This window comes from Channa argus, chromosome 13 (assembly GCF_033026475.1).
Source record: "Channa argus isolate prfri chromosome 13, Channa argus male v1.0, whole genome shotgun sequence".
NCBI classification, from domain to species: domain Eukaryota; kingdom Metazoa; phylum Chordata; class Actinopteri; order Anabantiformes; family Channidae; genus Channa; species Channa argus.
The window spans coordinates 6,627,669-6,642,067 of NC_090209.1; the positions used below are offsets into that span (position 1 = coordinate 6,627,669).

The 14,399-nt window shown below is 39.0% G+C and overlaps 2 protein-coding genes across 5 annotated transcripts; both read right to left on the reverse strand.

The window, feature by feature from the left end:
- Nucleotides 1–112: 112 nt before the first annotated feature.
- LOC137139086 (sodium-coupled neutral amino acid transporter 3-like) lies at nt 113–9,730 on the reverse strand. Of its 4 annotated transcripts, XM_067525829.1 has the most exons (17): nt 8,187–9,499; nt 7,731–7,796; nt 6,218–6,343; nt 6,059–6,134; nt 5,849–5,964; nt 4,695–4,768; nt 4,489–4,581; nt 4,329–4,410; nt 4,129–4,211; nt 3,909–3,967; nt 3,675–3,809; nt 3,413–3,492; nt 3,218–3,318; nt 2,921–3,045; nt 1,711–1,855; nt 1,497–1,600; nt 113–1,374 (listed from the first exon to the last, which is right to left on the reverse strand). In XM_067525829.1, the coding sequence occupies exons 3-17, from the start codon at nt 6,256–6,258 to the stop codon at nt 1,270–1,272; spliced, it is 1,419 nt and encodes a 472-aa protein (XP_067381930.1). In that variant the 5' UTR covers nt 6,259–6,343; nt 7,731–7,796; nt 8,187–9,499; the 3' UTR covers nt 113–1,269. The 4 variants fall into 4 exon arrangements, with proteins under 4 accessions (XP_067381930.1, XP_067381929.1, XP_067381931.1 ...); XM_067525828.1 differs by lacking the exons at nt 7,731–7,796; nt 8,187–9,499 and adding an exon at nt 9,607–9,730; XM_067525830.1 differs by lacking the exons at nt 7,731–7,796; nt 8,187–9,499 and adding an exon at nt 9,549–9,672.
- Nucleotides 9,731–10,758: 1,028 nt separating this feature from the next.
- On the reverse strand, nt 10,759–14,213 carry apex2 (APEX nuclease (apurinic/apyrimidinic endonuclease) 2). The gene is made up of 6 exons (XM_067525825.1): nt 14,020–14,213; nt 13,829–13,912; nt 13,418–13,598; nt 12,934–13,077; nt 12,526–12,595; nt 10,759–12,014 (listed from the first exon to the last, which is right to left on the reverse strand). Exons 1-6 carry the CDS (start codon nt 14,132–14,134, stop codon nt 10,908–10,910), a joined length of 1,701 nt encoding a protein of 566 aa, XP_067381926.1. The 5' UTR covers nt 14,135–14,213; the 3' UTR covers nt 10,759–10,907.
- Nucleotides 14,214–14,399: the final 186 nt, after the last annotated feature.

Genomic DNA, 14,399 nt, shown 5'->3' on the forward strand with positions numbered 1-14,399 from the left:
TACTTCCATTTTCAGTGGGAGGCAGTGCACTCTAGCTCTTCTGCTGCCTTGAGTTCGTTCATCTCTTTGCCGTCACAGTTTGCATTTTACATAGATTAATTACAACTGCAAGTGGCTGTACAAATGAATGACATTCTTTATTAACAGGTACAATTGAAATTAATTTAAAAATGTACAGGAGGAACAACATATTTTTAAAAAAATATTTGGATTGATGTTAACTTAAAATCCATAGATCTTTATTCTTGATACTGCTTGCTAACACTGGATTTTGTTTCTTGCATTTTAATTGGCTGTTGCCAAGGTTGGTAAACAAAATAGTGCCACACACAATAAATATAGTCTTTGGTTTTGCAACTATGCATGTTTTTTGGGAATGCATAAAACCTTGTACACACCATCTTAATGTGTCTGCTCACTCACATATGATTGTCAGTAATTGCGTGTTTGACCTTCATGAATAGCAGCAAAAAAAAAAACACAAAATGCAACTGTATCAGCTGGGCCAGTTGTTAAATGTACTGTACTTTCAGGAGATTTACCTTTACAATAGTTAAGTGCCTGAAGAATCGATAAAATATCCCATTAAAAAAACAAACTAAAGGTTATATACACAATATCGTAAACTAAATTTGGATGTGCGAACATGGAATGGATAGTGGGAAACTGCAGACCAATCTGTGTTTTGTTCTTCAAAGTCCAGAGAAAAAGATGCGCCAGCAGGTTTGACTTCCCTAGAAGTATAATGAAATGGCAAATGATGACTGAACAAACCAGATAAGTGGTGATAACAAGCAAACTCCTGGGAAAATAAAAATTTTGTGTTGTAAAAAATCCTAGTGATAGTGGGGAAGTAGACTGTAAGGACTTGTCAGTGACACGGCTATTACACATCCATACTTTAAAATGGCATTTCCATTTGAGTCATTCTGTCCTAGTTATCCTTTATGCCTTTCATTTCTTTTGCATTTGTCCGCATGCCTCCAAACAGCATCCTTACTGCGAGCCGTCACATGGGTCTCATCGAGTTAGAACAGTTTGGATTATAACCAATTTGTGTTCTCTCTTCCATTAAAGGACCGTTTGTGTGCCCCATTGCATGTCTAATTAGGGTTTCTTGTTTTGGTTTTAGTTGTATCTGAAGGTTCTTCACATATCCTTGGTTTTTCCCGGTTTGGTTTTCGGCGAGGACTCATCAGATCAGGGGTAATTTAGTGAGAGGGTGAGCTTTGGTTGGCATTTCATAGTATCTCTTTTTAGTCGTGGGGCCTAATGCGCACCTATACTCCGAGTCTCTCCGGACACCCAGTCGATGATGATAAATGACAGACTCATGACCATAAAGACGAATCCAGTTGCGGCAAAACATGCAGCCTATAGGAATAGATAGAAAGAAAACAAGATCTGCATCACCAACACTTAAAGACATTTTTTGAAATGTAAATGACCAAGATAAATCCATAGTATCCTCGATAAATGAAGAAACCAATACTTACCTGAATCTTGGATCTTGACATAAGAGGCTCCTGGTCTTCAGGAACGATTCGGATGTAGAAAATACCGGGTAGGATAAAAATCAGGCTGGGGGCAGTGGTGGCTCCTGCAAATGAAGGTGGAGAACAGACAAGAAGTGAGACGACTTAAGAGCGTTCACAGTTAGTGATTAGACAGTTTATTAACTGGACAGCTGCTGTTTCTTTGTAAACGTACCCATGATGCCAAAGATGTCGCGGATGGTGGGCACGAAGATAACAAGCAAGTTGACCAAGAAGATGCAACAAAATGCAATCAGGATGTGTCTGGCCCAGTGGAAAGGCTTGTCGGGGAAAAAGATCTGGAGCAAAGCCCTGCGGATCTGCAAAGGCAAGGAAGGAAGGTGTGAAGAATAAGAGGGAGATGGTTGTGGTTTTCATTACAAATAAAACAGCAAGCGTCAGGATTGATAAATGAAATTATGTACAAGTAAAGTTTGGTCCTTTTATCACCAAAGCGAGGAAAGCCAAGGCCAACATCATGTGATCAAGCTCACATTTATTTTCTGTCATTGTGCTTAAGGTACAGTATATGTTTTGGAGTGTGACTACAATTTCAGCATGTGTTATCTTTCAACCTACAGCAGGATAATCAGCAGTTTCCTGCTTTTTAAGTGAATGCACTAGTTTACTTTCTTGACAGGATGTAGATTGGTCACCTGATATCGTCTCACATCTGTTAGTGTAAAACAAAGCTAGAGCCAGCAGCTCATTAGCTCTGCTAAGCTTAGTTACTGGATAGATCTTTTCTTGCACGACAGATCCAGGTTAACCGTTTCTTTTAAGATAAGCTAAGCTAACACTCTTGTAGTCTTAGATCATAATTTATAGACATGCATGTGGTAATAATTTTCTCATCTAACTCCTGCAAGAAAGTGAATATGCAAACATTTCTAAACATAAAAAACACAGTGTGTGTTTGCTCACCTGTGTGCTCTTATTCACGGGGAAGTTTATGTTTTTTTCCATCCCTTTTATAAACTGGGTGTTATTTTAAAAAACTCGGCTTCTCTACATTACAGTCTCGTGTGATATTTGAAGCTACACGCACAGTCAACACATTACTGAAAGAAACGCCTGGTTTGGAAAGTTTCAGTCTGACAGGCTCAACACTTTCAGTTTTTTCAGTGGGATATAATTGCTGATGGGCTCTGAGACAGACTTGTATGCTTTAGCAATATAATTTGCGTGGTGTAAACGCTACATTATTAGTGCTTGGACCTTGTAACACACAAGAGTCCAACGTGTGCCTGTTTTAGTTGTAATGTAATCATATTATATAGCTGTTACATAGGATTTAATTACTATGTAAAGCATGTTGAATTTTAAGGTAGTAGTATAAAGAAAAAATTTGTGTTTTCACTAAACTCATATGAAGGATATCTTACCGGAAAGAGAACGACAGGGACGGTCAGAGTGACGGCTATGAGCACAGCCAGACGCACACAGAGGATCAGGACATCCAGGGGGTCCACACGGCTGTAGGTGTGTAATAATTCAGACTCTACAGAACCTACCCAGAGAAGCAGACATTTGTTGAAATTTGTCTCACAGTCACATGGTGTATGTAGCCAGTCATTTGCAAAGCTTGAAAATAGAGATGGCGTCTGGGCACAAGTGGGTTGCCCATTAGATATCTTGCCATATTCAACAAAATTGACATTTGAATCTCAGCAGTATCTTACCAAAGAAGGTGAGGTAACCAAAAAGGGCAGTCAGCAGGTACATAACAAACATGGCCAGGATGGAGACGTTGGCAACCGCCTGCATGCGTTTCTTGGTGGCGCTAAGGTAAAGGCCAGCCGAAAAAAACAACATTAACTAAGACTTTTAAGCATGGTTTTAGAAAGTGTAAAAGTGATTTTGACAATCTGACTTACTGTCGTAGCTCCGTGTAGATTGGTAACACCTCCGGGTGGCAAACAAAAGCAAAGGCCACAATCGGGATGGTGTATGCCGTCTAAAAGTCAAACGCACTAATGAATACTAGGTAACCTTCGGAACAGTTTTACACGGCTTTTGACACTGCTCTGGTCCAGAATGTGGAAATAAATCGGCTCTGCTAATGAGGAAATTAATGACTGCCTGATATTAGCACAGGAAACTATTGGCCGGCAATGTTGAAATTGGTTTTCCTCTAACCTGAGAGTTGATGGTGAACAGCTTGGCCTCACAGTCCGTTGAATTATCACTAATGTGGATGTCAGTGTGGTTGTTAGCCAGAGTTTGATTTTCATGAGTCAGCTGACACGGGATATTGAATTTCTTGTAGATTACCTGGGGAGACACACCTACTGGTTAATCAAAGATAAATATTTTATAGAGGAATGACGTGTTTATATTGTATGTATGTCTGCTGGCTCTCTGCTGACTCACAGAAATAAGGAAGAACACCATGCAAGAGAGGGAAAAGCCACTTGTATAGCCCAGGTAACCTACATTTCAGAAATAACAGAAAGATGAGGGGTTTGTAAATGATCATACTCCGATTTTAGTACAATACATGAACATAAACACAACAAAAACTACTAATGGAGACATGAGGGTACATGGGTGAGTATGGGGGGAAGGTGTGAAGACAGAACAACTAACATACCAAGTTGTTTCATGAGTGCTAAAGGAAGGATGATGCCAACGCTAACAATGATGATCAAGTTGTTTCCATTTAAGAACCATTCTCTAAGAGATGACCAGACAAACAAATGAGAAGAAATAAAAATCAGTATGACACTAAACTAAAGTCGAAACTATTAAACTATACATGAATCATAATCACAATATCTCATCATCTCTCACCCTGTGTTCTCTTGTTTACCCAAGAAAGCTTGAATTACCAGCGGGAGCTCAGATTTGACAATGAAGAGGTAGCTGGACATTGCTAAAAGAAAGTGAAAACCATGTTAACATGTGCTACTTTTTTATGTTCTCACTGACAAATATTAGCTATATACAATACCTCCAATGTTGTGCATTGTAATGATACACGCAGCCAAGATTTTTCCTGGGCGGCCAAATGCCCGATTGCCAAGCTGCTCGTAAGCTCGGATACCTGAAAACACATAAATATTACGTGTGTGACGACTTACGCTTGTGAGAATGACTTATGAATACAGGATTGAATCAGTGACTACATTTGCCAAGCTGTGTCAAGTTCTGCCTCACCAACAAATCCAGCACTTTTCAGCAAGAGGTGTATGGAATATGCAGACAGAATGGCGATGCACAGCAACAAGATGCTGAAAGACACAAGAATAGAAATTGTCTGGGAAATGTAATTCATGTAAAAAAAAAAAAGAAAAGAAAGAAGAGGTGGCCAAAACGTATTAACGGTGTCATGAACGTCAGCAAACAGCGCTCATTAAGAAGTAACTTTTAGAAACTATGTTCTGTTAACAGACAGTTTGATGTTTTGTTTTTTTCCATACACGAGAGTCTTGCTTTGTAAAACTAGCTCTCCAACGAGTCTCCTCCCCCCGCCCATGCCACATAGCACAGTACTGATCCAGGCAGGCGTGTCTTGGATTTGATCACTAGTGTCTATATTTAACAACTCAAATCTGATTTAGAGAAGCTGCGTGTGTATGAGCTCTAATGTACATTCTGACAGATCAGGCTTTGTACAGTAGCAGTTGTACATAGGGAATTGTAGCAAAAGCTCATATAGACAAAGAGAAACACAGAGTCACACTCAAGCACAGAGCCCATCCCCCACATACCTGTTTAAACACACACACACACACACACACACACACAGTTTAGAGAATACAGGCAACCCTGTGGCACCACTTCAAGCCTTATAAGGACCCTCTGTTGACTGGATCTAAATGTTATCCACTGTCTCACCCTGTAACCTAATCTTAATGCTAGTGTTACCCTAAAAACTAAGTTGCAAAATAGGAAAATTATTATGTGTAAGTTATTAATAAAGCATGACAGACAAGCGTTTGACAGCATTTTTCAATGAGATACAAAATCTGCAACTAAACACAAACATAGAAATAATAAAGGATAACGAAACAACTCATAAAGTGAAAATCACACGTGGCAAATAGCCCTGTTCTATTTATGTAACTTCAAGGAGTTTCCACATTTGGCTGAACCCAAACACTTAACGTAAGTCAACAGAGGCTGAACATATGGTCTTTTTGGACAATAGGAGATGACATTACAACTTAAAGCTTAAGTGCTGTAGCAAAATACATGCACCTGCACAAGTGGATACACACACACGCATGCACACACACACCCACAGACACAAATAAATTCTGGCAAAGTTTAGCCAAAATAGACACTACATGTTTGACTTGCATACTCACATAAAAAGGATGACTCCTGTGTTGGACATTGCAAACGCCAATCCTAGAATACCACTGCCCATTATGGCATTACTGAGGTTAAAGATGGACATGCCGAATGAAGTCTTTCCTTCGAACTGCAAACAAACATTACACAGTGCCAATGGTATTTTCTCTCTGTCATTTTACAACAGCCATACAGTGACATTTAAATAACAAAATATGACTCACATCTGTGAATTGCTTTTCCTTCTTGGCAGATGTTTTATGTGGGAGGAACTCTTCTTGTTCAGCCAAATTATCAAACCTAAAACAGATAATAAAGGTCAGGGCATCTACATTTTAACATTGTGCACATATTAGATGTTACTGCTCATTTTCTCCTCTTACCCATCACTCCTGCTATGTCCATTCATCTTATTAAGCTCCATTCTGGTTGCTGGGGGTTGTGACCTCACCAAATTTGCAGATCTGCTTTTGTTTGGCTGCAAGAATCCTCTGTAAATGTTCACCCTCCTGGATGTGAAGAGTATTATTCCATGTGTGATATAGTTATTTACATCTCCAATACTTACATATGTGCAGAGAAGGTTTGATAACAGCTGTGGTTATTTTTCCATTACACCTTAGATTCAGATCTGGGCAACTTTCAATTATTTGTGAGAAAAACTGCAAACAGACTGACCTCAGCATGTAGCATGAGTGTTTCATATTGCTTCTTAATGCATCACCTTTTCTGATATCTTGTCTTAACTTGTCACAGTTGGGACAGTAAAAATGGGTCTTCCAGGAAACTGAAGTGTTAGATATTTGCGTAATCTTGTTTTTGATGTAAGGCGTTGGCTCTGGTCTACAACTTAGCTTTAAAGATGTCAGGCTGGCAAAGACTTAAATACCACATGGGTGCGGATTTGCTGGATCAGGTGCTTCTCAGATCGAGGAAAGCAAACATTTTAAAAGATTTGTTTTAAGATGTTTAAATATCCAGAGCCTTTTAAAGGTAAACATACTTGTTATCTGTACGTCAACAGACAGAATAGTCTAAAAAAGGCAGAACTATTTATAAAATCTTGGGACACTGCACAGTAATTTCATTAGTTTGCCAAGTACGACAAGAATCTTGTTTTTTATGCTATTTTTATTTTTCTTTTGGCAGCTTTAAGTCTTTGGCTTTGCTGTATTCAGCAGGTCCGATTCAGATATAAAAACTTCCAGACTACTGTGTTACTGTAGTACCAAACATGATTCAAGCGTAATAAAGCTTGTGTGACATTAAAGGCTTTAATTAACAAACATTGTCAGAGGACTTATGTTGCTCTAATCTGCTGTGGGTCACACAAAGCTGATACGGGGAGACTCTGGGAATAAGAGTAGGTCTGTACTCCTGCCACGAGGTCATGGGATCCTTGCTTGTCTGTGGAGACAGTTTGCCCTCGGGACTTTTACGTGACCTTTAAGGAAAAATTCACACTGCATCGTCCCATTCTTTAACAGCTTCACACAATTTTTTTTTTTAATATTCCTACGCTCGCCACTGAATGTGACTTGTTGAAGTACTGTACAATAATCCACAGAGCTTGGTATGTGACAGCAGTGGCCCACTGAGATAAACAAAGGGTTCCTGTGTAAATTGTGCTATTTAGCCTAAATACAGAGTCGCCTTTTCCCTGCAAACTGGCCTCCGGTCAACTTTGGTTAAAGTAACTTTCTTTAGCTTCATAGCCAACGACTTTCCCACAGCCCATAGCCAACACACCCAAGCTTCAAAGCCCAGATTAAATGTGGGGGATGTTTTGTAATTTAAGAGCTATTGGGATGCATTGATGCGTTCTCTCATATTGTAAATAATTTTACAATTTTGATTTCTACGTTGATATGGAGGTAATAGAGAAACCGGACAAACCAGGTGAACTAGGAGCTCATTCCACACACAATATTTTATTGGCCACAAGGGGCAGGAGGTCTTTCCCTAGTAGACAAAGTGGGAAAAAGGTGATAAAAACATCAAAGTGGTCCTGTACTTTACATTTATTCATGCAACTATTTCCATCAACAACTTACCCTTATGCCGCTCATAATGAGTTTACTGTATTGCCATTAGAAAATCTAAATAACTAATACATGAAATAATCTATATAATGTCTATAAATGACAGATGTTAAGTTAAGCTCATATTACTGTAGTTTTACTATGTAACTGTGTAGCACATGTTCTTGTCTGATGCAATAGTTGCTCACTATTGACAGTTAGCCCTTCCCTTCTCCCTCAACATAAAACCCAAGGATACACACACACACACACACACACACACACACACACACACACACACACACACACACGAGAATTATATGCAACTCACCCTGGTGGACAAGCACAAGCCTATTCTTGTTCCTTAATACTGACCAAATAAATCCTTTTGTGAGTTCACTCAATTTTTAAACTCTTCCAATGTTCATACAGAGCTTAGTTCTAAGGAATATATCCAAAGCTCCTTGGTAGTAAAAAGAGGAGTGAGAGAGATTAGACTGGGAGGGAGTAAGCGGGAAGTGGGAACACCCATACTTAACCCTTCGTTAAACCGGTTACAGGTAGTGTCACGTTGCAGACAAACTATTATACTAAAGATCTGCCACATCTGACTGTAAACAATACACAGTCTTCGTTTAAAAACTATTATCAGAATCTTTTCAGATTGACAGAGCTTTATATGCTCATGCTGGAAGTTAATCACATGTCATCACAAACAGTAGAAAGTTGTACCATCTAAGGGGGGCTTTGTTACAGCTTTGTTACAGCTTTGTTACAGCTTTGTTATGGAAACTCACTGACAGTTTTCATCCAGCTGGTCACAGCAGTGGTAATTAGCTTAGGAGATAAATGCTTTTTTTTTTTTGTTAAGATTTTCCACATGTGATTGTGATTAAGAGTGGAAACAGTGAACATGCCCACAACTTATCATGTGCTTGAACCGAAAGAAACATGAAACGTGACACAGAGAGCGATCCATTAACAGAATGTGAATTACACATTACGTTAATGAAAAGAAAATTCTTTGTTGTACATTTTTGCCCTTTCAAAATAAAGGGGTGCAACCTTTGAAACCTAAAATGTCTCCAACTTCTCAGTGATGACATTTCAGTTTAGTTAGCTGATACAGTTTGACCTAACTGAGATATGGGGATTGCCTGCACACCCTAGGAACACCCACAGCCTCGTTATCAGAGCATGACACAAATCCTTTACTGAAAAAATTTGAATTTGGTAGCGTAAAGATCTCATCTAGTGGAATTCACACACACACGTGGCAGACTTTCCTGCAGTACCTCTTTCAACAGTTTTAGTTTCATCCCATTATAATAAAAGAAAAAAACATGACACATGTGTAACATAGACACGTTACATACAGTAAATGTTTTACTGAGAAAACCATTATTTTTGTACTACTCAGTTGTGCCAGCTCTTTCAGCCAAGAAGATCTCCTGTTTCAGTAAGCCATTTAAAATCCCACCACAGTGCTGTGTGCATGCGTAGGCTACTGCCAGCATGTCACAGAAGGGGCAGGCTGCAAATGAAAACATAAATACATCCTCAGCTGAAATTGGATAAAAGTTATCCTTTTGTTCAACTACCAACATCTGGTTCATTATCAGTGAAGATTAGGAAGTGAAATATTTCCCTTTGTGTGTGAAAATGGTGTCTCATCTCAGATTCTGGTACTCACTTCTCTAGTAACCGGCACACGGAATGCCAAAAGTAGCAGGTTAAAAGTTAAAACTTGCCTGGTTTACATCCAAAACCTGCCTTTTAGTGAGCCATGAAGTTCTCCGGTGCTGTGGAAATAGGAAAAGATGGTGAAAGGAGGGTGGTAGTACCGCGCTTTAAGACATTTCCTGCCATGTCACAGACAAGCGCCTCCCTTTTTTAGTCTGAGTAGGCCACATGTTGTGCTGTTATTTTCTGAGGTGCTGCAATTAAATATACACATTTGTACACTTCTGGCAATAATCATAGTTTTGGAATGCAGGAGACTTTTTGCAACATTTATCCAGTGCTTTTAAATGTCATCCTAAAGCTCAGAAATACAAACTACATTCTGATTTAAAAAAAAGTGCTCCCAAAAAAAGTTATTGGCATACATAACATTACTTATACTGTGGTTGTGCACCTGGTAGTTTCAGTAAATATGCTACTGGAAAACTCCTCATAACTTCTGAGTTTCAGTTATGGGTCACCAGATCACTGTCAATGCACTCTAGTGGGCACCAACAAAAAGTAACAAAACACTAGCTAGAAAAAGCAAAGAGAAAATTCACTGAAAGGATTTACCAAGCAAAGCTGAAAAAAGCTGCTGTTTTTTCCTGAAATAGCTGAAACAAAATGTCGCTTTGATATTTCAAATTTCAAAGTCAGTTAACTGCCTTAAAAACTTCAAAGGCAATTATGAGATAATCGCTGATGTTTTCACTTCAAAGGCAATTATGTGACACCATTGAGGATGTAATCCACTAAATCATGGGTTTTTCAAAGTAAATTAGTGTAAAAATCTTCAAAATATAATAGATATTTAAAAAGCCATATACAAGAATTAATGTCCTTTATAAGCTGAATGTTTAGAAGTTCAAATGGTGTTTCTAGCTGAAAGTATGCCGAAGCAGATATGCGCTAAAAACGTAAGACAAATGTCATAATAATCATACTACTACTACTACTACTACTACTAATATTACAATAACATTAGTGTGAATTCTCCAGCATTCACAGTAACTTTCACAATCACCAACAGCATCTATGTAGTCATTAAATAATAAGTGAAATAAAAACAGTAACGTAACTTGTTATGTGCAACTGACTTTCCAAAACTCCAAAACTAGATATTCAGTCAAGAAAGTATAAATAATAGAATATTTAAATATATAAAACCAAACACAATGTAATACAAAACTATTCTCTTTTATTATTTGGCAAAGAAAAAAAAAATCAACCATTAAAACGTGGGAAATGATGAAACGTGTGTAGTATTTGTTTTTTTAGTACTTGACTGAAGAGTCATACAAAAGAACTTGTCCAGGCAGTAAACATGTTACTTCCCCTTATCAACCCATGCAAAAAAATTACATCGAGCCTCAGGATTGGAGACATGTCCCTGAGGACGGCCACACACAAAGAACTGTTTCCCCATGTTTGGCCCCTCCTTTTTCACAGTACGCAGCACACAGGGCTCCCTATGGACCTTACAGGAGGGAGGTGGAGGCGGTCCGTGAAGCACTGACTTCCAAAACACTAACGATTCCCCCTTCTTGGCATTTGAGTGTCCCAGTGTGGGCTGACAGGTAAAATGTTTGGTCTTCATCTGTGTGTCATTTTCCTCTGTGGTGCTACTGGAAGACCCCTGTGAAGAACCATTGTAGACAAGCTCTGTACCTTCATCTAACCTGCTACCTGTAATGGAGGACTCATTTTCTGCAGGTGTGGATACTTTTTGTGTTAAGGTAGGTTCATCTGCAACAGAGGATTCAGCAGGGGGAACATTTGTCAGTTTAGGTTTGAAAAATGAAAGAAGGCTACCCTGTGGCTTTGAAGAAGTCTTTATAGTCTTTGTTTTTTTCCCCTTTGGGACAATAGAATCTGATGTTATTACCCGTTTTTTACAAGAGATGTTTGCAACTTCGAATGGGTTTAAATTTTCCCTCTTTTCTCCGTCTTCTTGAGATCCAGGTAATGCATCTCTCTGCTCAGGCTGAACTGATGTTTGCTCCACCTTAACAAGGAAGCGGGACAGTTTCTGCTGCTTGCCGGCAAACTCCGGCAGGTAGCGAGTGCAGAGGGGAGGAGGCTTGGATCTGGAAAGCAGAGGGCAGCTCAGTTGCCCCCACACAGGGCAGTGATCTGACCCCTCCACCTCAGGCATAATGTCTGCTCCCACAAAATAATTTTTGGCCAGCTGGCAATCAGCGAATATATAATCAATTCGTGTGCCATAGTTGGTCTGTCGAGCTCCAGTGAGAGTGGACCAACATGTGAAGGCGTTTGTGCGACTTGGGTGGAAGTACCGAAAGGTATCCACAAATTTTACAGTGTTGGTGGGATTTGATTCATTGGGTTCCTCCTCATTCCTCTCCTCTTCTTGATTGCCATCGTGCAAAAAGCCATTCAGCCATTTCCTACCAGGATTTTCCCCAAAATCCTCCTAAGTAATGAGAAAAACAAAGCAGATGGATTTTTGATATCATAAATTTGCATATGCTGTGGGCATGTGGAAGAAACACACGCTGGCATCTTCCATGTTATTTTAAATAATTCCTTTCTATTGATGGCATAGTTGGACAGTGTGTGAAAGACTTTTACTCTCTAAATCTATCTGTTTCTATACTTGAAAGAAATAAAATCAGGGTGATCTGATACATATCTTTTATGTTGTTTAACTATTGAGGTTTAAATCCCATGATATAAAAGCTGAAATTCTAAACTTTCATATATTCCTGTTAATATTATACTGTAAATATATACTCAGTGTACAGTAAAAACAAACAAGTTCTGCCAATATTTTTGAGGGGACTATAAGTGAGAGTAGTATAAATCTTTTCAAAGTCTCAGCAAGATACCGAAAAAAGTGTATTTCCCAAAATATTGGACTATTTCTTCAAGTACATAATAAACAGGTAAGCATTCATTTGACAGTATTCTAAAATTTTACTTACAATCTCACTGGGATCACAGTGGTCTATTGGCCGGTGAGATGTATTTACATCTCCTAAAACAATCACATGGCTGAAAAATAAATGATTACAAAAAACATCAGTCTCAGATTGCTCATTGTTTAAACAGAAGTGTGTTCAACAATTAGAATAATACCAAGACACAGACATTTTTTATTTTACTGCAGTGGGAACTCAGTGACACCTGACATAAAAAAGTGTGTATGGGTAAGATGTTTTACAAAGAGACAGCACCATTGTTAAACCAAAAAATGGCAATCAACCCTGAACTTGTGCAAAGCTGCAATGCTGGAAATTGTAACGGTCTCATTTGTAAAATGCATGTGGTAAGACCAGGATACATCTGTGCCTCATCTATTTACAGTGTGGAAACGTTCTGTAAGGTCTCACCTGCCATTTTTTAGTATTGCTTCAGCTCGACACTGAAGCAACTTGTAGAACTGTAGTTTAAACTGCTTTCGCTCTGGTTTTTCAGGGTCGGCCCGGGGACAGTATACATTTATTATAGTAACAGTTTTCACTTCATCCTGACACCTGTGGGGGGGAAAAACAACAAAATCGTTTTTAAATATCTACAGCACATTAATACAGGTAATGCAACAAAGGTACTAAAACAATATTAAAAAACAAGCATAATAAAAATTCATTTTAACAAAAGCTTCAATGATTCAGCAAACAAGCAAAATTTTTGGGATGCAACTAAGAAGAACCATCGGTCCAAGACCTCCCAAATATTTGGTTTCCAGTGATACACTGCAAGACCTATAAATGGAGAAAATCTTCTCTTTTGAGAGTCTGAAATCTGAAAATATTGGGTCTCTTTAAATATTTTTGCTTAAAAATAGTCTTTATAAGTTGCATATTTTTCCCTTACATGATTTTGTGCTGTGTGATGATGGCTCGTCCTTCATTGTCCAAAAGCTGCAGCTCCTCGCTTGAAAACTCTGAGTGGTCTCCGTAGCATCCAACAGCCCCCTCATGGTTAGTCAACAGTCCCGTGAGACCCTCCTCAGCAGCAAATGGCGTGGCATTGTCCTTACAGTAGGTGGCAACTCCTGTGCACATCACAGACAGGTGGTTAGTAGGTGATGTTTGCACAGTAGACTGTGTCAGCAGCAACTACAGAGCAGATTTAATCCAATCCAGTGGTTACAATGGTCTTACGTTCCAAGTGCCAATTCTGTACATTTGGCTTTTTTTTAATTTAAGAAGTTGTTTTTTCTTGTCTTAGAATTTAACTAGAAACGGGCACTGACAGTAAAACTGCTATAACTACGTACTGAACCTGAATAACCGCTGCGTCCCCGACTGTAGCTGAAATAGGAGTTGTAGCCGTCAACAATTGCAGTTCTTTCATCAAGCAAGTCTCCTGTAGGGGACAAATTGGGGTAATAGCTAATATTTCTTCTCCTTACATTGCTACAGCCGATACATTCCAGCTCCCGCGTTTTCCAAACCCATAATCAAAACACCTACTTGTCACTTTGGTCTCCTGAACACAAACTACATCTGCGTCCAAGGAATCAAGGACCTTTTTGATGCCGCCTCTGAAAGTCCTAATGCCATTTATGTTCCATGTAGCGACCTTCATCTTGTGAAACTACAGCTGTTAGAAGAGAATCCAAGAACAGCCTATGTGCTCATCCGGAAGCGAAACGGAAGTCACAAAATGTATGAGCGGAAGTGTGTTTTTCCCACAAAGCTTTCGTTAACTTCTCCACGATTTTGTGCAATAGAATTAGCATAATTTTATCTTTTCATTAATATTAAATAGTTCAGAAAGCACAGGCCACATCCACCCAAATACAGAAAATACAGAGAAACACACTTGGCATGGTTGCATTGCGCCTTTGCCT

Coding starts and splice junctions, on each gene's coding strand:
- LOC137139086 (XM_067525828.1), bottom strand. CDS start 6,258: ATGGAGCTTAATAAGATGAATGGACATAGCAGGAGTGATGG. Junction 3,968..4,128: donor AGCACTCATGAAACAACTTG/GTATGTTAGTTG, acceptor TCTGAAATGTAG/GTTACCTGGGCTATACAAGT. Junction 3,319..3,412: donor ATCTACACGGAGCTACGACA/GTAAGTCAGATT, acceptor CCTTTACCTTAG/CGCCACCAAGAAACGCATGC.
- apex2 (XM_067525825.1), bottom strand. CDS start 14,134: ATGAAGGTCGCTACATGGAACATAAATGGCATTAGGACTTTCAGAGGC. Junction 13,599..13,828: donor GGGACGCAGCGGTTATTCAG/GTTCAGTACGTA, acceptor TGATGTGCACAG/GAGTTGCCACCTACTGTAAG. Junction 12,596..12,933: donor GCAATACTAAAAAATGGCAG/GTGAGACCTTAC, acceptor TTTATTTTTCAG/CCATGTGATTGTTTTAGGAG.